General features: G+C 37.8%; 1 protein-coding gene across 2 annotated transcripts in view; it reads left to right on the top strand.

The window, feature by feature from the left end:
• LOC146004992 (uncharacterized) overlaps positions 1-27207 on the top strand; it is a 127825-nt gene that overhangs the window by 23474 nt on the left and 77144 nt on the right. The window contains exon 1 of one of the 2 annotated variants that reach the window (XM_083144095.1): positions 6979-7084. The exons of the other annotated variant lie outside the window; for it this stretch is intronic. Within the exon in view, the coding sequence (XP_083000221.1) occupies positions 7065-7084 (20 nt within the window). The 5' untranslated portion in view covers positions 6979-7064. Of the gene's footprint in view, positions 1-6978; positions 7085-27207 lie in introns of those variants that run through there. 2 annotated transcript variants of the gene reach the window in all.

Raw genomic sequence — 27207 nt, 5'->3', positions numbered from 1 at the left:
CGCTGGATCTGGAGGTCCGCTGGAGGGCGGCCAAATATTGGTTTAGGAAAGGAGACGAGGAAAACCTTACTAAATGTGTTGGAATTTTCGTGCCTACTCTACGGGAGATAAGAGAAAGATTCATGGATGCCTGGCAAGGGGAATGGGACGTTGCCCGGAATGGAAGAAGGACCTTCGGCTTCGTCCCAAACCTACGTCAAAACAAACTGATAACTGCTCATGCCACAAAGGGCTTAATGCACTTCCTGACAGGCCATGGCCCTTACGGAGAACATCTACACCGGATAGGGAGCAGAACTTCCACAAAATGCATCGCCTGCGAAGCTCCGGAAGACACCCCAGAGCACAAGGTTTTCTTCTGCCTAGGATCAGGTGAGAACATCAAAAACATGAGGAGGGAACTTCCAACATATGATATAACAATCCTGCTCTCTAAGCAACAGATAGGAAGATTCAAGGCACTCGCAGACGCCGTGTCTTTCGAGGAGCTGGGAAGATTCGAGAAACAGCAAAGGCGACCACCCCAGCCAATACACATACCACAGACCCAATCTGCCATGGAAACCAGGAGAAGAACTGCTGGAAGGCCCCTTACTTCTCGTGCTTTGCCTCCTACTCCTGTAGAGGAGGAAGGTGAGGAGGAGGAGGAAGCACTCACCAATGTTTCCAGACGAAGGCACTGTGTGGTTTCCACTGGACGAAGGGAGGCCGCAGAGCGGAGAAGAATTCGCCCCTTCCGATTACCAAGAGTAAGACATAAGGATTAAATGGAAAGAGAAATGGCTTCAAAACAAACTCACAACACCTAGCTGGCACACCAGCTACCATTCAAACGTCGGTATTCCGGCGTTATTCTCTAAACTACATATCATACAATCCATTTATAAATTATAATCCATAAATCTCATTCAAAATTAAATTCATTAATATTTCAAATATTTTTACCTTTTGTATTGTACTACCTCTATTTTATCAATCAATAATTCATATCTACTATGCTGCTTTCTGCTGAAGTGTATTCATTTCAGCAAACAGATATACAAGACAGCAGGTAACTTTCTTCCACACACACAATACTACACACATTTTACAATTCCAAATGGGAACTGACCGCGCATAATCACATCAAACTATCTTCAAAATATGGGAGCTGGAGACCGACAGCGGAACACCTAGCCTCTGAGGTGAAGCATACCCATCCAACTGAATTAATATAACTCAAATCAATGGTCTTAAACCACATGCTGATCTACTGTCGCTCTCTGGCTCCCTATGCACTATTTGTAACAAGAAAATTGTAACATGCAGGGCGCGTGAGCTCTCAACACTATAGATTTCGGATCCCGAAATCCGGTATATGTTAAACAATGCATACTTATATATATATATATATATATATACACACAATACTTATATCGTATTTTAACCCTGGAATAGTACCTAAAAAAATCTATGTTTAATGGTACCTATACGTCCCATAGACGTACACATAAACAAAAAGTTACTATACCCTCTATAAATGATTTAATTTTTTTCCGTACTCTTCTCGCTGCATTTTAGATACTTTTTATTGTTAATGAATATAATTAAAATAACATTTTTCCGTAAACTCATACATTTTAAACATTTATAAACTAGGTTGCATAGAAAGAGTCATAATATATATGCAAATACGAGTAGGTAACTCGAACAGCAAGAAAATAATAAACAAATAAAGATTATACTTAGGTATAAGACAATCCCTTTAACTAGGAAATGGATGTAAAAGTATTAATGAAGAATACATGAACTAAAATTTACTCTCTATCACTAACAAACAGTCATTTAGACTAGCCACAATAACTAGAAAAAACTTCATGAATAAAAATGTTCACTCCTCCTTCCACATCCAGAACAGTAAATAGTTACAAACAAATCAGTCTTTAAATTATCATTTTTTACAAATGTGGCAAACGATGAAAGAATGCTCGCCACAGATAGGCTTTTGCAGTTACAGCAGATCATTTTACTCATCCTTCTCTTTTTATACGAGCAGTAAGTACAGTACTGCCTCTTTCCAGATTTCGCTGCAGGTTGAACCACAACAGGTGGATCCACAACGCCAAGGCAATTTTGTATGCTGCTTCTTAGAGTGTGAGGCATATGTGGCTGTTTCATTGGTTCCTTCATCCATGGAAACGTTAGTTGATTTGCCAATTTGATGAGGAACTGAAATCTCGACAAAGGCTTTGCGTCGTCATCTTTTTTCTTTTTCTTGTAAAAGTTGAGCACATATATTATGTAAGAGTTGTAGCATGCAATATTGAGCATGTTGTAGAACTGGTTTCTTTGGCCACCTTCTTGTTTTTCGTATGCAAGAAGTATTCGTGACACACTGGTCAAAGGCATCAACTGCTCCCTTTGTTTGATTATAACACAGAATTACCTCAGGCTTCATACTGTTTTCATTTATTGCATCGTCGTCATGCATTGTGGAAATAAGAGTGACCAGTTTGTTAACACGTGGAGTAAATGAAACTGCTGTCAGATCCTCATGAAAAAGAAAGAGCGATGACTGAGGAGGTCGTGAAAGATAACTGGGGTACACAAACTCCTTAGGAAACTCAGGTTTATTTTTCTTCGTCGTCCCAATCATTGTGAGGCCTCTTTCTGCCATTTTCTTAGCTAACTGGATGCTGGAAAACCAATTATCCATTGTAACATTACGACTTGAATTTTGGATGATGTCTGTTAGCTTTTCAACAAAGTAATCTGCTGCAGGCGTGCCTGAAGGTGTAGTTCCTTTACCAAGGTACAGGATCTCATTTACCATGTAATTCGTTCCTTGGTCGCAAAGCATCACAATTTTTATCCCATACTTTGCTGGTTTGTTTGGGATGTACATTTTGAACCCGACTCGTCCTCGGAATGGCACTAGTTGCTCATCAATTGTCATGTAGGCACTTGGTTCATAATTTGATATGCATTGCTCAATCAGCATGTTCCATATATCCCGTACGGGTGCAAACTTATCAGTTATCTTCCTTTCCTCACGAGTTTCTCGAGAATCAAAGCGAAGAGTGTTGAGCAAGAAGTGATGTCTCTGCACAGAAAATGATGCATGATATTTTTCGCCGCATTCCTTTATGTCATGTAATGTTTGTAACTTCATATGGTTGTCTTTCTTGGCCCCTGCGAGAATTGTCACACCGAGAAGTGCTCTCAGTTCAGCCAATGAAACGCCCTTCAAAGCAGAAGCGTTCTTGTTTTTATAAGACTTCCTTTGTCTTGCAATTTCCTCATTTGTGTTGTGCAGGATCATGTCCAACATTGTTGAGGTAAAGAAGACGTTAAAACATTCAACAGGGTCAGAAACATCTACAGCTTCGTTTTTTGTTTTTCGTTTGACATGTACAATGTTTTTAGCTGCGGCTTTTCCAGATGTGTTAGAAATGGGAACAGTTTTCCAAGCAAACCCGTTACGCCCGAACATATCGTCACATTCAGGTTTTAATCTTTTGTTTGTTGAATGGTCATCATTTCCTTCGGCTGACCTCTTCCTCTTTTCACCTGACTTTGGAGGTTGTTTTGCAGGTCCTGACTTTTGCTTGCCTTCAGCTCTTGACGAACTTGATTTAGAAACAGCTGAAGGCCGAGATGATTGTGCTGCTGATTGAATGATGGCCTCCTCGATATCTTCTTCTTCTGACGAAGGTTCATAGTCTGGGTCCAAGTAGGTATCGGCAGGATCCTCAGGAAAGGTATCTTGATCCACTTCAATTTCGTCTTCAACCTCGCTGCAATCGGATTCGTCTAACTGAAGTTGCAGTTCTTGTAAAAGCTCATCTTCAGTAGTGAATGTTTTGTTTGTGTTTGTGCCAGACATCTGGAACAATAAGGTAGGTACCTATGTAATCATAAACTCATCAACGGTACCAACACGCCTGGCAAACGTAGGAACACTACCTCATGAATGGTACCAACACGTCTGGCAAACGTAGAAACACTACCTCGTGAATGGCACTAATACGTCTGGCAAACGTAGGAACACTACCACATGAATGGTACCAATACGCCTGACAGGCGTTGGAAAATTTGCGTTAAATGGTATCAATACGTCTCACAGGCGTACTAGGCTTTGGAAAAAACAAAACACTGATCTTGACGTGAACTGCTCGGCAATCTGAGGAACACTGACTTGCCAAGAGAGTTTCCGTTGAAGCATACCTGGGAGGCGGGAGTAAGGTTCCCCCCCGAAACAAGATGGCCGCTGTTCTTCCACTGAACTACGTCTCTTAGACGCATAGGTACCATTCCAGGGTTAAACATATTCCAGCTAAGGTTCATGTAAAAAATGAAAGGTATAGATGTATTAACATTGTACTGTACTGATATCAATGTAATTATACAAAATTATATTTATGTTATATATTATGTTATTAAATATTATTGTAATTGTCAATTTTTTATTTCCAGATTTATGTAAAATGCAAATTTCAAATAAAGTAATGGAGCGTAACAATAACGGGGGAACCGTAAAACGAGCAACTGCCGTCCCAGTTTTTCACAGAGGCACTGGGACATGCGCATACCCTCGAATGTATGCGGGTGGAGGTTAGGATACATTCGGGGGTTCCCCCCTTATTGTATAAACCATTTCTGTTACACATACACTTTCTTCACAATTAACGGTAACTTTTGTACAACTAATTTATAGAAACCCATGGACTACTCCATTTTAGAACAGGCTACATAGCTCTCAATTGTATAATTGAATTGCCTTTGTGTTTAATTTTAAAACTTTCTGAATTATTTATTTCTTTTTTTTAACTTTGTGCACACCCAAATCAAAAGTCTATGCTCCGTGATAATACTATATTGTCTCCCCTTTATTTTGGCACTATCTATTCAAGTAACATAAAATTCACATTTCACATAAGTTTACTTAACTATTCAGTAGGAAATACAACTTACAACTTGTTACGTTCCCCGGTTTAGTCTCAATGGATCTACTTACTTTTATTCCTCGACGGCGAGTACGAGACTTATCAGCCTACTATGAAGCCCTCAGGTTGTCGAAAATCAGATAAGGATATGCTTATGTAAACCTTACTAACTCTCGCACACAAAAATATATTTAGATGTCAGTTAATGTTAATATATTACACTTGCACTCGCAATTAAACTCCTTATTACAAACAAAATTGTATTGAGATCATAATTGTTATTGATACACAAATTAATACATTCACATTTCCAAAATCACTTCCATTATCCAGCCACATTCATAATATCTCTCAGCTCACAACCCACAATCAAATGTTTTAAGGTTAGTCCATAACCATAACAGACTACCCAATTGAACAAAACAAATTACGTCATCATAGACAATTAACATATTAAACATATGAAACACTTAAAATGATACAATAAGTGGGTGCGTATCAAACTATTAACGAGACTTAGAGATTGACATTTTTAAAAATATTTTTAGAACGGAGAAGAAGTTTCGTAATTGCAGAATAGATCGGTATAGGAAGAACTTGACATGAAAATTTCCGAAAAATATATTTTCTAGAAATAAGTTGGTAGTGTGGAATGAACGTAAATGAGACATGACAAACGAAGAATATAAATCTCACATGATGAAAGGAAAGTGAAGTATCAGGTTTTATCGCTGATTGTTCCTGGGTTAAAGCCATATATGCATGTTTTTTGGCCCCAGCGAGTAAGTACCCCTCCGATTGTGCGAAATACATCATGCTACTTGGAAACTAATGCATCTGGAGTAAATATGAGAAACTTGCATAATCAGTGGAGAAACACTGCGTTTGTTAGTTGGCATGAGGGATTTCCAGACAATAGCCAGTTCAAAAGAAAGGTGATGGAAGAAAACATTTCAATGGGCTAAGGTAGAAATACGACATTCTCCGTGGCTGTATGCTTATGGTACTGTACTACAGTCAGGCGGTCTAGGTTCGAAACCTGTCTAAGGCATTTTGTTTGTTCCTCCATCTTATTTCATCAGTTCACAAGTCATTCTCATCGCCGCGATTAACGTAGAGAGGTACAAAAGTGTAGTAAAATAACCTAAAATTACACAAAGACACAAAAAAAATCAATACTTTTAAAATTTGGTAGTAGACACTCTGTCATTTACAAATTCGGATGAGAAGAAAAATGCATTAGCACATATTGCAGACTCCGGGCTGGGAACAAATTAAAATAGGTGAGTTTACAGAGGAACAACCTATATATTGTATGTATGTATGCAGTGGCGGCGATTGGGTTCCAAAACGAGGGGGTAAAGATACCAAAACTGTGGGGGGGGGGGGGTCAAGAATAGTTTACTTTCCCTTGTTAGTGGCAAAAGTGGCAAGAAGTAGGGGTGGGGGCAACTGCTCCCTTACGCCCCTCTAATCGCCGCCACTGTATGTATGTATGTATATGTGTGTGTATGTGCATGAGCCGTGATGGAGTGGTTAGAACATAGCGCTGTGACGTTAAGGGTCTCGGGATTGAATATCGGCTTGAGCATTAATGTTTTTTGTGAGTATCTCCTCATTTCATCATGTCATCATTCATACTGATCTTCGCGATTAGCCAAATGTGTCATAAAAAGTGAAGGAAAATAATCCAAATCAAGCAAAAACAGTTTTGTGTGAAAATATTAAAAATGCATTTTGTGTATACATTTTCTTTTCTTTCAGAACTAAAGTGATTAAGATGTGCAGTTGGAGATAGTGAAATAAGAAAAGTCAAGCTGTAAAGTGATAATGCAAGTTTCAAGTTAATAAAAGTAAACAAACACTTAGAAGTTATCAGTTCCTCTACCTGTACTTGATATCAGCGATTAATAGAATCTCAAGTAGAATTATATATAGTTTGATAATAAGATTCGGACACGGACATCTTCGTCTGCGTTATCTCTATGCTACAGTTATCATCACTCAGTAACACAAGTCTCGTGTATCTCTTTAAATAACGTTTATACTTGAGTTCATGGCATATCGGAGTATAATATCGATTGTGCACAGTTCGGGGCGATAGCTTAAGAAGCTGCTTGCTTCTGTACGTGAGCGGACATGCCATCAAACATGTACATGTAAGTAAAACATAAATTAATTTATTAGATGCCTACTATATTTGTTATTCCAGTCAGTATTTAAGCAACTTAATGAAGTCATTTTGCCTAGCTTGTTTGCTGCTTATATCTCGTTTGCTGCTTATTTCTTGTTTTCTGCTTATTTTACTGTTTTCTGCTTATTTCTCGTTTACTGCTTATTTCTTGTTTTCTGCTTATTTCTTGTTTACTGCTTATTTCTTGTTTTCTGCTTATTTCTTGTTTTCTGCTTATTTCCTGTTTTCTGCTTATTTCTTGTTTTCTGCTTATTTCTTGTTTGCTGCTTGTTTCTTGTTTACTGCTTATTTCCTGTTTTCTGCTTATTTCTTGTTTACTGCGTATTTCTTGTTTACTGCTTATTTCCTGTTTTCTGCTTATTTCTTGTTTTCTGCTTATTTCGTGTTTTCTGCTTATTTCCTGTTTTCTGCTTATTTCTTGTTTTCTGCTTATTTCTTGTTTGCTGCTTGTTTCTTGTTTGCTGCTTACATCTTTTTTCTGCTTATTTCTTGTTTGCTGCTAATTTCTCAAATTAGTTACTATTACAAATAACATCATTCCTTCCTACATGTGATATTTTGCCTCACGGTATGCGAACGTTTACCCCACCAGTGGGATTAAAGTACGTTTTTGCCATTCGTTACAAAATTATATATTACAACAAATACAGCGTGTATCATAATAGAGTAAACAACTTATATTATCAGGTTTATTATTAACAAAGTATCTGAAACACAACAATGAAGTTTGTTGTATAACAATGAGGAAATCTTCAACTTTTGTTTTCATGGGCAAAACTTTTGTAAACACAGTCATTGTGGCACTGTTAAGGAAAATTGTGACTTTCACAGGTGTAAAAAAAGCAGGCTGTGTCTTAAACAGGATTCCTACTATTTTTTTATTATGAAATTCCCTGACATTTCCAGGTTTTCCAGTCCAAAAATGATTTTTTTCCTGACATGTTTATCATCATGATTTTTGCTTTTGAACCTTTTGTTTTTCAATTAAATATATAATCTGTTAATTATTATGAATATTCATTTTAACAACTTTTTTTTTAGCAAATTTCATTCTACACACACAAGAACACGTGGAAATTCGAAGAATAAAATGTAAAATTACATATATTGGGTGCTACAGTCACGTGCATCTAGCTTTCAGGCTAACGTAACAGAGGTACATTATTTCACCATAACAGATCTCCACTACATAAAAAATTTCATAAACCATACACAACTTTTCATTTTCTGGCGGATTTATCGTGCTGTAGAAAATGCTGCTTTTTTTTGGCTTACATTTATAAGTACACAGCGTCTTGAGAAATTTTTGTTGCATATTGGAATTCTATAGGAAATGCCAACAAGACTAAGATCTATAAAATAATAGACGATAGCCTCATCTTCACCAACCTTTCCTATAATTATGATCATATTGTCAATTTACTTCGGATATCTGAACTGCAAGTTTTACTTTGACATTCTTTCCAATATCTAGTATTATAAAAGTGAAAATTTATTACAGAAATTCGAAGGAACTATAATTTTGCACAAGATTAAGAATCATAAGAATGAAAGAAACAAGTTTCTAAACTGAATCTTTATTGGGAGTGGAATCACAAGAACCAAATCCAGAAGTGAAAGTGAACTGCTTGTTCATTTTGCAACTTGCAGATTCAAAAATTCACGTACATTCCAGACGATGTGCAAAATGTGACAAGCCAAATTCCCTGACATTTCCCTGTTTTGCAGGTTTTCCAGACGCGTAGCAACCCTGCTTAAAGTTCCCAGACCTTACACACCTAGACTTTGGCATTTGGGGCTTTGTGAAAGATCAAGTTTATGTACCACCTATGCGCCGCAGAATGTGCAACAGCTAAAGGAGAAAATAAGAAACGCCCTTGCTTTGGTGGAAACTAGAATTTCGATCGGACATGTGTCGCATAACTGATGGAAGCTACATTGAACGTTTGTAGGCATTCATAGAAACTTGAAGTGTTACTGATTGATATCCAATAGATATCACTGTTGTATTCCTCATAGTTTGGTCGAAATAAATTCTTAAAGATGTTTAATCTGAGACCTAGAGAGAGTGAAGTAAGAATGTTTGAAGTTTGTTGGGTGTACATTTTAGGATTCTCACTCTTTTGGTAGCAGAGGTATATGGAATCAAAAACTAAGTGCACACTCTTACCCCTCCATACTCTACTTCTGACTACCACACACAATGCTTGTTTATGTAGAGAATGTTAGGGCATTCCCCGATGGCGCAGTGGTAGCGTAGTCGCCTTGTAATCAAGGGGTCCGGAGTTCAATACCCGCTGGAGGCACATAGAGATTCGGATCACACTTTAAACTGTAGGTCCAGTCCCAATTAGCCTTACTGTGCATAAAGTAGACTTACAACACCAACTCAATCAATCAATGTAGAGAATGTTAAGTGAGAGACGGACTGTGCGCTGAATATTTAGTATGTTGAATGTGTGCTCTTTATCTTCTTTCGTCACAATTTTCAACTTCCATGAACTCACATCTTTGAAATAAAATTGAACCTGAGTTATACGGTGTCACGGTGAAGAGAAAATAATTCGTATAACTGAGAATTACTTACAGTGCCATGTCATGTTATTTGAAATTCTGTAATTGTATCCATTTTTAGGAACAAGATATAATACAGGTTATTTCTGTCATAAAGTGGTAAATTAACGAATCTAACAGTTCCGTTCTTAGATAGAGGTAAGAAGCGCTTTCTCAAAATCTGCATTTCTTCCCTCTTGTCCACGGCTGCGTTTAGTTGATTTACTTCCCAATTTTAAAAAAAATTGTCTAAGATAACATTTCTTTTACTAACGACTGTGCAAAGTGTGGTATAAGCGACGCCTAAATCTGCAGCCAGTGGCGTCTCGTGGCCTCAAATTTGGCCGGGACTTATTTTTAAAAGAATTTAAAATATAATGACAATTCACATGAAGTACAAAAAGTAGGTATTTTTCTTCTTCTAGACTACAGAACTGGACTTATTTTTTAAACAAAGTATTTAAAAGGTAATAACAATCCATATGAATTACAAAAAAACAGGTATTTATCTTCCTCGAAACTACAAAATTGGACTTATTTTTTTAAAGAATTTAAAATATAATGACCATTCACATGAATTACAAAAGAAACAGGTATTGCTGTGAAACGTACCTTTCTACGAACATTGGTTCTCATTTAAAGAAGAACTGTGCTCTCCTGTTCTTCTGCTCAGCAAATTTTGTAATTATTTTTTCATTGAAGCTCTCTATATTTGCAATGTATTCTTACACTACAACACGCGGGATCGAATGAACGCGACGCGACGGAACTAGCCCCCGAATCAACACCCTAACCCATTGCTCTCCCCCCTTCGCTCTCTCTCTGCTAGCACGTGACCTAATTTTACACTGTAGCGTGTAGCGTTGACCACGCCTTCCTCTGCGATGAGCCCCGAGACCGATAACTGACATCAATGCCGCTAGGAGCGCTGTCGTATCCATTGCAGCAGACGATGAACTTACGTGGGTAAAAATCGCCTTTTAAAAGATTGTGTGATAGTTATGTATTATAGTGATTGAAAATTACGCTAATACGTCCGTTTTTCTTTAGGGGCTAAGCCCCGGAAGCCCCAAGGGACGAGACGCGACTGTCTGCAGCTATTTCACTTTTAGTTTTATGTGGATTAGCTTAATTTTACTTTCTGGTCAAGGGTGTAACTCTTCCTCTTTCTGTTCTCCATTGCCGACCAGTAGCAACTGAAAACGTTCACTGAAGCAACCGCTGTTCTGTTTTTATTATGGAACACGAGAAAAGTCAGCTATCGGCACCTTTTTAACGTGTGTACTTTCGTATCAAAAGAAAATGCATCTCATGTTCTGAACTGCCGCGGCAAATCTTGAGCCTGTGATTTCATGCCGCCTCTCCTTGCCTTCTCTGTGACACCGCCGTGCCGCACTCGTCTTTCTCGCAACTCGATACCGACCGCTACCATGCCAGACAATCCTGTTTGGTATTTGACTGGCCTTGTGTTTTTGTAGCAAGAAAGGCATGCTTCTGTGACATTGTGGTAGCTTGGTTACTTACAAATCAACTGTATTTTATGGAAATAAGTACGTATATCACACAATTATGTATAAATGCATTACGTACAAATAAGGTTTAATTTATACGTTTTTAAATTATCGTATTTGCCGGCATATAAGACGCAGCGGCGTATAAACGCACCCCCTTTTTTGTATAGCTGAAGTCTTGAAGGTATTGCCAGTTCGGCATCTTTGACACAACTCCAGAGGAAACCGACCGGAAAACTGACTGGACCTGTATCTCGTTTCGAGCCAGACCTGTATTTCTGTAAAGAATTGAGAACTAAAAGTGGTAAAAGCGAAAGTGTTGAGAAAAGCATCGTTCACCAAATCAGCCCGCAAGGACGTTCACACGAGTGACCTCTTTACACGCCCTTTGAACTACTTAGAGGGCTACCAGCCACATTTCACGTTTACCACATTATAAAGCATGGCACATTTCACAGTTTAACGTAGAAATCGGGGTTTGAATTATTGTGGCACTTACAGCGTTTACCAATTTTAGTCTTCAATTATTGTCAGTTTTCCCTGCAGTGTTTACACATTCATTCATTCACTGTGACGTTATACTCCCAAGGTCTATATATTGCATAAAAAATAGCACCACAGAATAACACAACCTTGCAAAGATACAGAAGAGCAACCTCGCGTTCAGAAATCTCGAAAGAAACTAAATTAGCAACATCTCATTTACTCCACGTGGAGTTGAAAAGAGCTGTCATTTCTTGAACGAATGCTATTGCTGGGAAATGTTTCAGGGGAGGATTTATTGGACTCCACGTGGACCTGACATATGGTTGTTGGGGGGAAAACTGATCTTTCGGAACTTTCTTTGATGTAAAGTGGTGATCCTTCAAAGACTTCAGCTATACATTTCTTTTGACGAAAAAGCTTTATCACTGAATTTATAATTAATTTACAGTATTTCAAAAATAAAGTAGTAATATGTAGGTCTATTTTCAACAATAACGTATCTAATCTAACTAGGAAAGAATACATTTTAATCTTCTTCGTCAAAACCAGACATTCGTCTCCAGAGCTAAATGAAGAGTTACTTGAAACCTCTTCTAAATCAGAATCTGAGTCCTCATACAACAAATGGCCCTCTGTAACATCCAGTGCATTACTAAAGGTCTTTTCTACTGTTACGGCGGTCGGTCGTATGCTGGCAAGGGAAGTGGGGAGCGGGGAAGCGACCAATCCAGCACGGTAAGAAACGCAGCAGCCAGTAGAACGAGGTTCACGTCATAGACGTGCTCAGACATTCTGATTAGGGGGGGGGGGAAGCCTTCCTAAAAGTTCAGTCGGGGAGAAAAACCCACTTTATCTCACTGTTATTAGTTTCATTGCATTGATATATACATATGCAGCAACATAGGCGCACTGTAACGAATAAATAAATTGTCCCTGAAATGTGCCGCGCTCATTTTCATGCAAACAAATGTGTTCATGCATTTAACACAAAACTGTTTAGTAGCAAGTCTGAAGCAAACTTCCGCACTATAGAAAACAAGAAAATTGCGAGCGAAGCGAGCAAAAAAAAAAAAAATAGATCCAAATTTTTGCAAACTGAAAACAATATTGATTTAACATGGCACAACAAATATCATGGGGTGCCATGGCATTCTTTATTCAATTTTCTTCATTTAGATCGTTCGGCGCCCAGGGCCAACTCCCGCCGCCGCCCCCTAGCTAAGGCTCTGAACTTGACAAGACTGCAAAAAAAGCAGATATTGCGAGCGAAACGAGCAAGAAAATTTTACGAAATGTGTTTTTATTTGTATAAGATTTGATATCGAGGGGGACAATTGCCCCCTTGCAGGTGCTCTTGGCCGCCTGGAAGAAATAATGCAAGAAAAACGTGAAAACTAATTCCATCTTGAGTATCCTTTTGTTCTGCTACTCTTAGATTCTACTATAAAAAATAGTCTTGCTTACTTTTACCTCAATGTTTGCTCCCCCCCCCTTGGCCCTATAGAATTGATTTCCATCCAAGGTTGGGGAGGGGAAATGCCCATTGCCCCCTTGAAGTTGCGCCACTTCACCCCTTCCCCCCGTTGTTGCTTTAAACTTTAATCGGCTTGAAAATACTTAATTTCTTTAAGAGTATAATATCGTTTAATAACGGCGATAAGATTCCTCTACACTAAATTTCTAGGTGAAAGTATAATAATGTAGATGGCCACCCCCCCCCCCTTAGAAATAGAATGTCAACCTAAAAAGTAATATTTCACACGTATAATTTGATTTCAGTCATAGTAACTTACATAAATTAATGCGATAGCTTCAAATTCAAGTAGTGTCTTTTAAGGGGGCAACACTATTATCGGGGTAATATGCCCCCATGGAAAATTACCTTGCTTGTTCCCCGTGAAAAAAAATCTGCGGACGTCCATGATTAAGGGGGGAATGCTCCCCTTGCCCCCGGCCGTGCGCACGCCTATGGTTCACATAGTACTTTTTCCCGCAGCGTCGTGTCTCTCGGTGCCACTGCTGTTGTCTGGTTGGTCTGCGGCATAATGCCCCCTCCCCACTTCCCTTGCCAGAACTAGGACCGGCCGCCGTAAGAGTGGAAAAGACCTATAATGCCATACTTCTTAAATTATTTAACCACTCTCTTAGTTTACACAACATCCCATGAAGCTTTGAATGCTAGGCCTCTTCCTTCTTAATGGTGGTTAACCTGAGTATCGGCGTATTAGACGCATCCTGTTTTTCAGACGTATTTTTAAAGGGAAAAAGTCCGTCTTGTACAGTGTCTCTCAAAAGTTTTAGGACAACGACATTTTAAACTAGGCAACCCAATTTACACAAGCCGTTGGTGGGTTGCGTGCAGAGTTAGGCTCAATTTCAGGGTTGCCACATGCACAATAGATATTTATAAAATACGCGAAAGAAATATAAACAAGTATTATTGTATAAAATTATTAAAAATATCACTATTATATCGCAAATGAAAAAATTCTTTCTGAAAGAAAAAAATAGGTTTTCTAGTATTTCATGGCTGATGAGTCTACAGTAAGGAAAAGAGGTGAGAGGAAACGAAAGGTTACAAAAGAGAGGAGAAAGATAAAGCAAAAGGAGAAGAGGAAAAGTAGAGGAGAGAAGAAAGATAGGATAGACGAGGAGAGGAGATGTAGTGAGGAGAATGGAAAAAGATTCGAGGAGAGATGAGGAAAAAAGAACAAAGAAGGGAAAAGAGGAGGAAAACGAGAGGAGAGGAGAGGAGGAGACGAGAAGACGAAAGTGGAGAGTAGAGTAAAGGAGAGAAAAAGAGAAGAACGAAAAAAGAGAGAATAGTGCACTGGAGTCGGAAATCTAAGACAGTAAAGGAGATAAGAGGAGTGGAGAAGAGTGGGATGGAGATAAGATGCGAGAAAAGTAGGGAAGGCGATATGAGATAAAGCAGAACGGAAAGAGGGGAGAGAAGAAGGAGAAGGAGCTGGAGAGAAGAGGTAGTTGCAGAAAATATCGTCTGAGCTTCAAGAATGGATGCATTGGTCAAATTATCGACATGAAACATTCAATAACATTTTGAAATGTACTGGAGAATATATTAGATTGGTGCGAAATGCCTTTTGGCTGAGTTCAGAGCAAATTAAAATCTTCCATGTAAGATCTTTGATTTTACCTGCGATTACACCACTAAAAAAATGAATGTAATTTTTAATATTTATAAGAATTATTCAATTTTTCTCCACTTCTCGGTTCGTTGAAATGGAGATTTTGTAATTCAATATTTCCCCTCCCCCCATCGTTAATTCCAAACTGAATCATTCCGTTTCACATGGCGTGGACAATGAACACAATGGGATATGTCTAAAACTTACGAAAATTTTCTGCCACCGGAAGGGTTTGAACCTACGACCATCAGATTGACAATCCTGAACGGTAGCCACTACCCTACAAGCTTTAGCTCCTTAAACCAGGTAGAAGAACCACTACACAACACGCCTTTACCTTCGAATGAAACAACAATTTTTTTTAAGTATTCTGTCCCTCCAATATTGTAAATGTCGTTTGGTATACGTGTAGTTGAACTTTTACTTTGATTTTGATTTGCTTTCTTGTAGTATAACCGATATATTCGAGAAATAATTTTCGAAGTGATTAAAAACGAGAATATTGGTAGTTGTGAAAATGCGAGTTATTTCTTCTAACTTATTATTGTGATTAGACATTATTAATGGAAAATATCTAGAGGCTTGAACATTACAGGACGATGTTCTTTTCCTGTGATACTGTAACAGACAAAATGCTTGTTTACTGATGCAAGTCTTGTGTCCAGAACAGTCTTATGAAATGTATTTGCTGTTGCGTAAGATAACACGAAATAATTACACCGTGTGCGAACTACCAAATCTGTGCAACGTTATACGTAAACAGGCGGAAAATTTTATTCATAAAATCACTTCACATTTGACAGTGTTAGTCAAGAGAGACTCGTGGGACACTGTGTTAAGGTGCTGGAGTAAATCCTTCTAATTTTTCTTCCTCGAAGAATAACAATTTCTAAGGAAGAGCAACAGTGATGATCTTTCTTATTTCTTTTAAATACTTACACTTTCCTTTAATTGGGTTAAAAATAAATAAGAATATTGCTTGCATTTCTGTCATTGACGTAGACCAGAGAGAGAGAGACAGACAGACAGACAGATATTACAAAATAGTTCAAATAGTGCGAGCGCCATTAAAAAGTCATGATAATTCTATGTTGCGTACTTAGAATTATTCATACAATAAAGAACATGTCTAATTGTGAGTTAACAAAAAAAACAATAATAAAGAGACATTTTAGCATCACGATTGCAGTTCGAAAAAGTCGGGACAGGAATTGAAAATAACGTACTGTCCTGACTAAATCGGTGAATCGGACGTCTGGTAGCCTTGCATCAATGATTATAAAACTAAAACCACCCAATATTGCAGCTTGAAGACTTTTGCGCAAGAAACAGATTATTTTATACAAAAGCAAAATTGAAATTTTTACTCATTTCAATAATCGACGATGTTATTTTCGTATTTATTTAGTTATAGGTTCACATTTAAATATTTTAACGTTCGAGGGGGAAGCATGGCCCACATGGCCCCTCCCCTGGGTACTGACCTTACGTAGAGAGTGGAAGAGAAATTTTTTAGAACCTTTCTATTAAATTTAGTATTTGCATTTACCTTATGCTCAGATAGGTTAAACCGTTTATTGACAATCGTGAACTTTTCGTTTAATAGATAATATTTGGTTTTAAACGACGGGAGAACATTGGTCGAATTTCCTTTCTTGCTCTTTTGAGAGAATATATACTTCTACAATAGCAATCGCGTTCGGAAACCGTGAAAAAATGACTTGGTTTTCTAAGGCAGACAAGCTTGGTAGTCTAGCTTGCTCGCGATCAAAGTGACTCACTCACGCTATTCAAGGCCGCTTCTTATCGCAAAACACTGTGCTTCCATGCACAGTGTCTGCACCCAGCACGTTACAAGTGACCAGAGTCGGATTTTAAAGAGAATCTGAAGAATGGTAGATTTCATCAGAGGCGGCTAGGTAGGCACCAGCTCAACATACAGTAGTTTAAGTGATAATTCCTGACAAACAAAAAACCGTATTGAATAATTATTGGGATAGTAATACGTGTATCCGCTCCTTTTTAACAATGTAACCTCGAAGACAATCTGTATTCCATTTATTTATATTGGCAACTTGGTCAACCGGAGGTTATTTTATCGCCTTCGATAATCGAATTGTCTGATCGATTATTTTTTGTTTACCTAGGAACATGCCGCATAGGAGATTTCCGAGACCGGGTTACGCTACTCACTCGTAGCTCCCCAATTTTTTCACGATGGTGGGTTGCCACCGGTCCCATACACAGGCCGAGAACCTAGAGAGTGAGCATAGGCGGACTCGAATCCATGCCGTCCTGCAGTCGGAGGCCACGGAGGAGGACTTTTCTTATTTTACCTTTGGCTAATCGCGACAATGAGGATGAATAATGAATAGAAAAATAAAGAAGGTCACGCACAAAGTAGAGGACGATCTTCAACCTCTTAAGTGACGAGTTCAAGCCCTAAATATGAGGATTTCAACCTTAGACAACCTCAATTTCAAAATTATAAACAAAATGCCTACTTACACTAAACTTCTCATCAAGGCCAAAATAGTTTGTAACTGTGAAACTACCCCTGAATACAAATTGACATTTTCTTTCCATGTGAGTAAGAATTAAATGTGATGATACCTTTTTGAGAAACAATTAACTGTATTCTGTCCCAGCATCTCTGGAGCAAACCGCGCATAGCGGAAGAGAAGTTGAGAGAGGGGATCGAGTGGACAGAGCGAATCAGTGCACGCTGCTGGGAAGGCTGGTAACTGCAGTGGCTTTCCTCCCTCCACGCAATCCCATTCCTCTCACGTGTTCATCGCTGCTCAGATACTTGTTTTCGTTCACCTGCTCCAGAGATAAGTGGGACAGAGTGTAGTTCGCATACATGTAGCAAGTAAAGAAACTTATCCCAGAATGAAAATTCCACATAGTTTTAAAACGTTTGTTTAAGCAATGAATAACTGGAAACGGATCACACATAATTCCCTTGCCAAAATCTAGTGGTCGAAAATTAATTTCAAGACATTTCATATCTATTCACCATATTCCAAGTTATAAGGAACTATTTCGTAGATGTTCATGAAACCGTTATAAAATTACAAATAAAATATATTCACAAGCTTAGATATACTAATACGAAGAAAGAAATTCAGAGTTAAATTTCAAATGCATGTGTATAAAGTAATTCTAGAAGTACAGAGCTATATCTGAGTATTTAACTTCTTTTTTGCAGATAACGTTTACAATATTGAGGCGAAAGAATAATTAGGAACAGTAGCTCCAAGAAATCAAAGTGCGTAGTGTATTGGTTAGAGTTCTTGAAAGCATTGCGGTCCCACGTTCGATCCTCCATACTAGATGTTCCTTAAAAAAGAATCCCTTCTATTAAACAAGAGCATGGTAACATTATTTGTAATAGCAGTGTATAGTGGCTACATTGTTCGACATATGGAATTTATAAAAAAAAAATAAACAAATAAATGAATTGACACACGTTCAACGGGATATTTTTATATATAAGACCATGGATTATGATACTCTAACGATAATTGTGTACTGCTTCAAAGACATTGACAAATATTAATGAAATAACTATTTATATGTGTGGCAATTCAGGACATGTTAATTTTACCCCTTTCCCACTTGAGTTCAATGCAAGGATGTGTAAAAATTTCAATTTTGCTCTTGTATAAATGAATCTGTTTCTTGGCCAAAAGTCTTCAAGCTGCAATATTGGGTGGTTTTAGTTTTATAATCATTGATGCAAGGCTACCAGACGTCCGATTCACCGATTTAGTCAGGACAGTACGTTATTTTCAATTCCTGTCCCGACTTTTTCGAACTGCAATCGTGATGCTAAAATGTCTCTTTATTATTGTTTTTTTTTGTTAACTCACAATTAGACATGTTCTTTATTGTATGAATAATTCTAAGTACGCAACATAGAATTATCATGACTTTTTAATGGCGCTCGCACTATTTGAACTATTTTGTAATATCTGTCTGTCTGTCTGTCTCTCTCTCTCTGGTCTACGTCAATGACAGAAATGCAAGCAATATTCTTATTTATTTTTAACCCAATTAAAGGAAAGTGTAAGTATTTAAAAGAAATAAGAAAGATCATCACTGTTGCTCTTCCTTAGAAATTGTTATTCTTCGAGGAAGAAAAATTAGAAGGATTTACTCCAGCACCTTAACACAGTGTCCCACGAGTCTCTCTTGACTAACACTGTCAAATGTGAAGTGATTTTATGAATAAAATTTTCCGCCTGTTTACGTATAACGTTGCACAGATTTGGTAGTTCGCACACGGTGTAATTATTTCGTGTTATCTTACGCAACAGCAAATACATTTCATAAGACTGTTCTGGACACAAGACTTGCATCAGTAAACAAGCATTTTGTCTGTTACAGTATCACAGGAAAAGAACATCGTCCTGTAATGTTCAAGCCTCTAGATATTTTCCATTAATAATGTCTAATCACAATAATAAGTTAGAAGAAATAACTCGCATTTTCACAACTACCAATATTCTCGTTTTTAATCACTTCGAAAATTATTTCTCGAATATATCGGTTATACTACAAGAAAGCAAATCAAAATCAAAGTAAAAGTTCAACTACACGTATACCAAACGACATTTACAATATTGGAGGGACAGAATACTTAAAAAAAATTGTTGTTTCATTCGAAGGTAAAGGCGTGTTGTGTAGTGGTTCTTCTACCTGGTTTAAGGAGCTAAAGCTTGTAGGGTAGTGGCTACCGTTCAGGATTGTCAATCTGATGGTCGTAGGTTCAAACCCTTCCGGTGGCAGAAAATTTTCGTAAGTTTTAGACATATCCCATTGTGTTCATTGTCCACGCCATGTGAAACGGAATGATTCAGTTTGGAATTAACGATGGGGGGAGGGGAAATATTGAATTACAAAATCTCCATTTCAACGAACCGAGAAGTGGAGAAAAATTGAATAATTCTTATAAATATTAAAAATTACATTCATTTTTTTAGTGGTGTAATCGCAGGTAAAATCAAAGATCTTACATGGAAGATTTTAATTTGCTCTGAACTCAGCCAAAAGGCATTTCGCACCAATCTAATATATTCTCCAGTACATTTCAAAATGTTATTGAATGTTTCATGTCGATAATTTGACCAATGCATCCATTCTTGAAGCTCAGACGATATTTTCTGCAACTACCTCTTCTCTCCAGCTCCTTCTCCTTCTTCTCTCCCCTCTTTCCGTTCTGCTTTATCTCATATCGCCTTCCCTACTTTTCTCGCATCTTATCTCCATCCCACTCTTCTCCACTCCTCTTATCTCCTTTACTGTCTTAGATTTCCGACTCCAGTGCACTATTCTCTCTTTTTTCGTTCTTCTCTTTTTCTCTCCTTTACTCTACTCTCCACTTTCGTCTTCTCGTCTCCTCCTCTCCTCTCCTCTCGTTTTCCTCCTCTTTTCCCTTCTTTGTTCTTTTTTCCTCATCTCTCCTCGAATCTTTTTCCATTCTCCTCACTACATCTCCTCTCCTCGTCTATCCTATCTTTCTTCTCTCCTCTACTTTTCCTCTTCTCCTTTTGCTTTATCTTTCTCCTCTCTTTTGTAACCTTTCGTTTCCTCTCACCTCTTTTCCTTACTGTAGACTCATCAGCCATGAAATACTAGAAAACCTATTTTTTTCTTTCAGAAAGAATTTTTTCATTTGCGATATAATAGTGATATTTTTAATAATTTTATACAATAATACTTGTTTATATTTCTTTCGCGTATTTTATAAATATCTATTGTGCATGTGGCAACCCTGAAATTGAGCCTAACTCTGCACGCAACCCACCAACGGCTTGTGTAAATTGGGTTGCCTAGTTTAAAATGTCGTTGTCCTAAAACTTTTGAGAGACACTGTACGCTGCAAATAGGGTATATTTTGCCGTGACGTACAGTAATTTACGTATAAAACAGAATAACGCAGAACTGAGTTACGTGTAAAGCAGTCTCAAATGTTTCCCACTGTTTAGGCCAAATGTTCTATTCTGAGTTGGACCCGAAACCTATCGTTGAGAGGCCCTTTAGCTCGGGGCCTCCCACATTGCGGAACCTTTATTACCGCCACTGAAACTAATGTTGCACTTCCCTCAGAGATACCTGTGTTTCTTCAGATTCTTTACATTCGTTTATTTCAAGCTATTTCTCAGGTTCAAGAACAAACTGAATGAAATTGAATTTATCTAGCCCCTGGTTCGAATCAAGTAGCATAGCAACAATCTATTGTTTTCTTACCTTCAAAATGTTGACAAACTAGACACGTGTGCGTGTTCCGATAAGATATGTTGAGGGATCTAAAAAGTTCTAACAATAGCGCTCCTTCCAGTGTTGAGATTGACACGAAACTTTGAACCGAATTTATACCATACGATAAAACGGATTTGTGGCAGCAGTAATGCTTTCATTTTTTGGCCTTTCTTTAAAGAGAATTAGGGTAACCACATGCCCTCTTTGTTATCAGGCTATTCAAAATCTTGATGATCCCTGACGTTAAGAAATGACTATGAGAAAACCTGCAGAAAGGTTAGTGTGCTACGTCGTACCAACGCCAAAGCTTTCTTGACGTTTTTCTTTTCTTTTTGTAAGTATTGGGACCATAGATTGGGACCATTGAACCTTTGACTTACTATCGTGTTGTTTCAGAGTAATGAATGGGCAACACTGCTCTTGCTAAAACCGCGGTCGAATGTCGGACGGGATTCGGACAATAGTTCGTTTGTATTATTTCTATATTTCAAAATTATTTAGTCTCTTTCTATCATTGTGCATTGACGGAGGTGAAAGGCGGTGATTGATGCTTTTCAAGACGTACAATATTCGTGTGTAGTGCTAGATGTACTTCATATTTAGTGGCGCAACCACAGGGGAAGCATTGCCCCCCCTCCAACCTAGCACGGAAATGAGTTCCGGTGGGGGGGAATATTGACGGCTAAGGGTACCTGCAGGGGGCAATTGCCGTCCCCAATTTAAAATTTTATGCAAAAAAATACTTTTCGTGAAATTTTCTTGCTCGCTTGACCCACATTGCCTGCTTTTCTGTTTTAGCAATTTCAGGGCTAGGGAGCGGCAGAGTGGGCCCTGAGCGCCGAGCGATCTAAATTAAAAAAGTTAAAAGAGAGAATGCCATGGCGCCCCGTGAAATTATTTGCTCCCTATTATCTCAATATTGATTTCAGTCTGCAATAAAATTGGATCTAAAAATTTTCTTGCTTGCTTCGTTCGCAATATATGGTTGTTTTCTGTAATGCATTGTAAATTACCAGAGAGAGAAGTAAGACTTCTCTTAATTAATTTTGTCTCCAATGCATGAACAATTGTTTTGAGGAAAGGGAGCACACACATTTGAGACACAATTTATGTAATTTTTGCTTTTGGTTTATTAGAAATGGATGAATTGATTGTGTAATGTATTTAATAATAAGAAACTTTGCATACGTACACAATTTAGTGTCGGCATGTTGCATACGTATTTTCTTATTTCACGTCGCTCCATGTTGCATATGTGTGAAACATATATCGTGCATGATATATACAAAATACTAAGTGGGCAGCAACAGTAGTACGTATAGCTGGACTTCCCTTCCACAAATGAGCGGAGGTCTGTCGTCTGCTCAGTGCGCACCACACAAACGCCAAACTGACCCGAGAAAAGTGTGGTTCTTCTTCTTCTTCCCCTTCGCACCTCATTGCAAAGAAACAAGAGACAGATGAAGAATTGACAAGGGTCTACCACTATTCATTGAATTTTCGTGGTAACTGTCTCATGAGTGGTAATTCTTTCTAGGAGTGTTTGTGGCTAAATCACTGTACTGATTGCAAAACCAGAACGAAATGAACAAATATCTAGCTCGAAGACATGTTATCTTTACCGGGGGGGATTACGTCTAGCAGGCATAATTGTCGTACTGATAGCCGGTAACACTTTTGAAAGAGTCACGCCACTCCACTGCTGTGAACTTAACTACAAGATGTGAAAGAACAGTGTTGCAATATGCACGTATAAAGAACAACGAGCACATATACTCTAAATAACTGTTGGGAACAGACAAGTAGGAAAGATTGCATTCAAGTACTTAATGTTAATGGAAAGAACTAATATTTTCAGCAGACCTGATACATTATTTTACAGATTCAGCATGGAATTAACGTTGCTGGATTATAAACATTAGGGGGGATCGAAAAAAGCAAATTTTTTATGATGCTTTTGCGGTAGAGCGGAAAAGTTGCCTCTATACATAAGTAACTTCTGTTCAAAATTTCACCACCCTAGGATAATGTCTTCTGTTCTGGCAAGGGACGTGAAATTTCAAAAAATTAGTAAAATCAGCATTTTTTTTTTTATTTTTGAATTTTTTTTTCAAATTTCACAGCACTTTGCGGTAGTGTGCAAAAGTTGCACCTATGTATGGTTAATTACAGTGCAAAATTTGGCGCCCCACGGACAATATGTTCTGTTCTGGCAAGGAGCCTGAAATTACCCAAAAATCGACAAATACACTGTTTTTTCATTATTTAACTAACATTTATTAAACATAAACCAGAATTGTCATACACTCACATACTATTAGATATAAGAATTAAGAAATAAGTATTCAAAATTAAAAGTACGAAAATGTGTGTTTTGTAGGTAATAATAATGTAAAATATGTGTCTTTAGGTTTTGTACTGTCTCTTGCACCTAAATTCAGGCATGGCCTTTCTCGATTTCAGAGTGAGAGTTCGGACATTGACAATGATCATTTAACAGGTCTTTACTTCGATGGCCGACGTGACAAAACATTGTCAACAGAAAAGGAGGATGATAAATACTACCAAAGAACAATTGTAGAGGAACACTATTCCTTGGTGAAACAACCAGGATCTAGCTACGTTGGTCATGTTACACCAGCTTCAGGATCAAGTCTGGCCATTGCTGAAAGTATTTACGACTATATCACAGCAGAAGTGCCCGGAGGTTTAAACCATATTCTTGTTCTAGGGTGTGATGGAACGGGCATAAATACTGGAGTTCACAATGGGGTACTGCGTCGTCTTGAACTGAAGATCGGGATAGCTGTGCAATGGGCTGTTTGTCAACTAAATTTCAACGAATTGCCTCTTCGCCACTTGTTCGAGTCCCTCGATGGTCCCACCTCAGGACCCAATTCCTACACTGGTTGCATTGGAAAATCTTTGAAGGCGTGTGAGCTGCTTCCAGTGGTAACATTTGAGCCAGTTAACTGCACCTTGCCATCAGATGATATATCCACTTTGAGTAAGGACCAGAAGTATCTGAGGGATATTGCTCTCGCCGTTAGCTCAGGCATGTGTCCTCCAGGTCTTGCTAAGCGCGATCCAGGTCCCCTAAACATGTCCCGCTGGTTGACAACAGCCAACAGGATATTAAGACTGTATGTTTCCACCACGGAACCATCAGACAACTTACGTACCATAGTAAAGTTCGTTATCAGGGTGTATGTGCCATCTTGGTTCCGCATCAAACTCCATCATTCAATTAAGGATGGAGCTCGGCATCTTTACCATTTCATTCAGTCATCCAGATACTTGGATCAAGTTAACCGCAACGTCATCGACCCAGTGATTTCTCGGAATGCTTACTTCGCATCTCCAGAAAACATTCTGTTCGCGATGCTGACTGATAAGAGAACACATATCAGAGCCCTTGGCATTCGAAGAGTCATAAAAGCACGAGAATCATGTGAGACGGTTGGACACGTTGGGATTAGAAAATTCGATATTCCAAAAATAAACTTCGAAGCAAACGACTATATCGAACTAATTGACTGGTCGTCCAGCGAAGTAACTCCACCACCAATACTCGATGATGTGACTACAGAAGATTTGAAAAGTATGCTGAAAGAACCAATACCAATTGACTGGACTTTTACAAAGTTCCCATGCCACACACAAGCTGTGGAAAGAACAGAAAATTGGTTACGGAGGCCTCAAAGAAAGTGTGTGGTCATAAAAAACGGGATGGATTTATTCGCTGCACTCTGAAATCGAGAAAGGCCATGCCTGAATTTAGGTGCAAGAGACAGTACAAAACCTAAAGACACATATTTTACATTATTATTACCTACAAAACACACATTTTCTTACTTTTAATTTTGAATACTTATTTCTTAATTCTTATATCTAATAGTATGCGAGTGTATGACAATTCTGGTTAATGTTTAATAAATGTTAGTTAAATAATGAAAAAACAGTGTATTTGTCGATTTTTGGGTAATTTCAGGCTCCTTGCCAGAACAGAACATATTGTCCGTGGGGCGCCAAATTTTGCACGGTAATTAACCATACATAGGTGTAACTTTTGCACACTACCGCAAAGTGCTGTGAAATTTGAAAAAAAAATTCAAAAATAAAAAAAAATTGCCGATTTTACTAAATTTTTGAAATTTCACGTCCCTTGCCAGAACAGAAGACATTATCCTAGGGTGGTGAAATTTTGAACAGAAGTTACTTATGTATAGAGGCAACTTTTCCGCTCTACCGCAAAAGCATCATAAAAAATTTGCTTTTTTCGATACCCCCTAATAAACATGCTGTCAAATGGATTTAGGGAGAATGGCAGACGTTCAAAATCGTTTGAAAAAACTGTTACTATTTTGGGTTGGGTGAGAGTACACACACTTTAAAAAAAATATTGTGTTCTTCCCCTGTCCGATCTGTTACTCAAATATTTGCAGATGTATTGTAACATATTAGATATCAATGTATTCTTAGCTCTTGAAGAAGATTACTGTACGTGTAATATATTGAAATGTTACTAAATTAAATAATTTAAGGCTTATACGAAACGAAAGTTCTTATTTTGGTGTAGTATTATTTGTTAATCTGTTACATTTATGCAGTTGTGCTTTCAAGAGGTATTCAAAATGATAATTCACAATAACTGCAATTTTTTATTTATTTATTTATTTATGTTATTCTTGTTCATGGCTAATATACAGTAGTTGTTTTTAATACGTTAATCTAAATGGATGTCTTGTATTCGAATGAAAAGTTTCGATGGCTTTCGTTTGTTATCACCTTTGAATCAAGGTGTCCTGAATGCGATTCAAAGGTTTATATCCTAATTTAAGCTGTAGGTCGAATACGGATTAAACTATCGAAGAAAAAGGCGAGTTTAAAAGGGGAAGAATTTGTTATTAAAAAATTACGGAATCAACTGGGAAGTGACTAGGTTCATTTATATGCTATATTTAAAATTTATTTAATGCACAATGATCTTAATATTTTGCGAATAGACTCATCATACAAAAACGCCACAAAACACTAATAAAACGACTTTGTTGGTGACTGCGCACATACTCTTCTGCATTGAAATATAAACTATACGCATTTCTACATGTTTTATATTGCTATTTCAAGAATCTGAACAATTAAAAAATGTAAGTATTGTATTCAGAGTCCTCCACCGTGACCGTACGGTCTAAGGCGCTGTGCTTTGGACTCCGACCGCGGGATGGCATGGATTTGAGTCCGCCTGGGTTCAGTCTCCGGCTTCTCGTCTGTGTATAGGACCCGCCATCGTGAGAAAATTGGGAAGCTACGAGTGAGTGGCGTAACCCGGTCTTGGAAATCTCCTATAACGGCTGGGGGTTCGACGTGCTGACCTCACGTCACCCCATTACCGGATGAAGATCTCCACACCTCTGGGTAGTATTGTGGGAAGAAGACTGGCAGTCGAGAGATACGCCAAGGCCCTTCGAGGGCTGTTGCACCACGGGTTATATTGCTAAGATCTTGACGCTTGCAAGCACGAATTCACTGGTCACAAAGGGCACGAATCTTTTGGAATATTTCTGTACGAAATGTTTGTTTTTTGTATCTTTCGACCGCAACGACAGATACTACTAGTGCGTATTATAACGTAACCATATTAATATAACAGCTTAGTATATTTATAAGCACAATACAACTTTTCTCATGTGTAAAAACTGCTTATGAATCGTTGATATGGAATATGCTGCTTGAATACTGTAAAAATCACATAAACTTTCCTAACTCAGATGAATCACAATTTTGATAGTTTTCTATGTCGAAAGAAAGAAATGAAATGCTCTTTTATGACTACAGAAAATAAGTAAAAACATTAGTAATGTATTTACTCAGTTGAAAGATTGAGTTCTAAGACATCATTGTTTTTTGAGAAATGATGAGGTTTTAATTTCACGATTCAATAAATATTGATCATTTTAAAATGGATTGTATTTACCAATCATGATACAAATTATTCATAAATTATTTCTAACAGTTTTCACTAAAATAAACACATATTTAATTTTTTTTAATTAAGTGAACCACACGATGTTTCATGAAAATATCATGTTATGCGATACAGTTAAGTGACGAAGATAATC

The sequence above is a fragment of the Lepisma saccharinum genome, chromosome 22 (genome assembly GCF_977018435.1).
Source record: "Lepisma saccharinum chromosome 22, izLepSacc3.1, whole genome shotgun sequence".
Taxonomy (NCBI): Eukaryota; Metazoa; Arthropoda; class Insecta; order Zygentoma; family Lepismatidae; genus Lepisma; species Lepisma saccharinum.
Note: the sequence above shows the minus strand (reverse complement) of the source record. Positions and strands in the feature narration are given on the sequence as shown.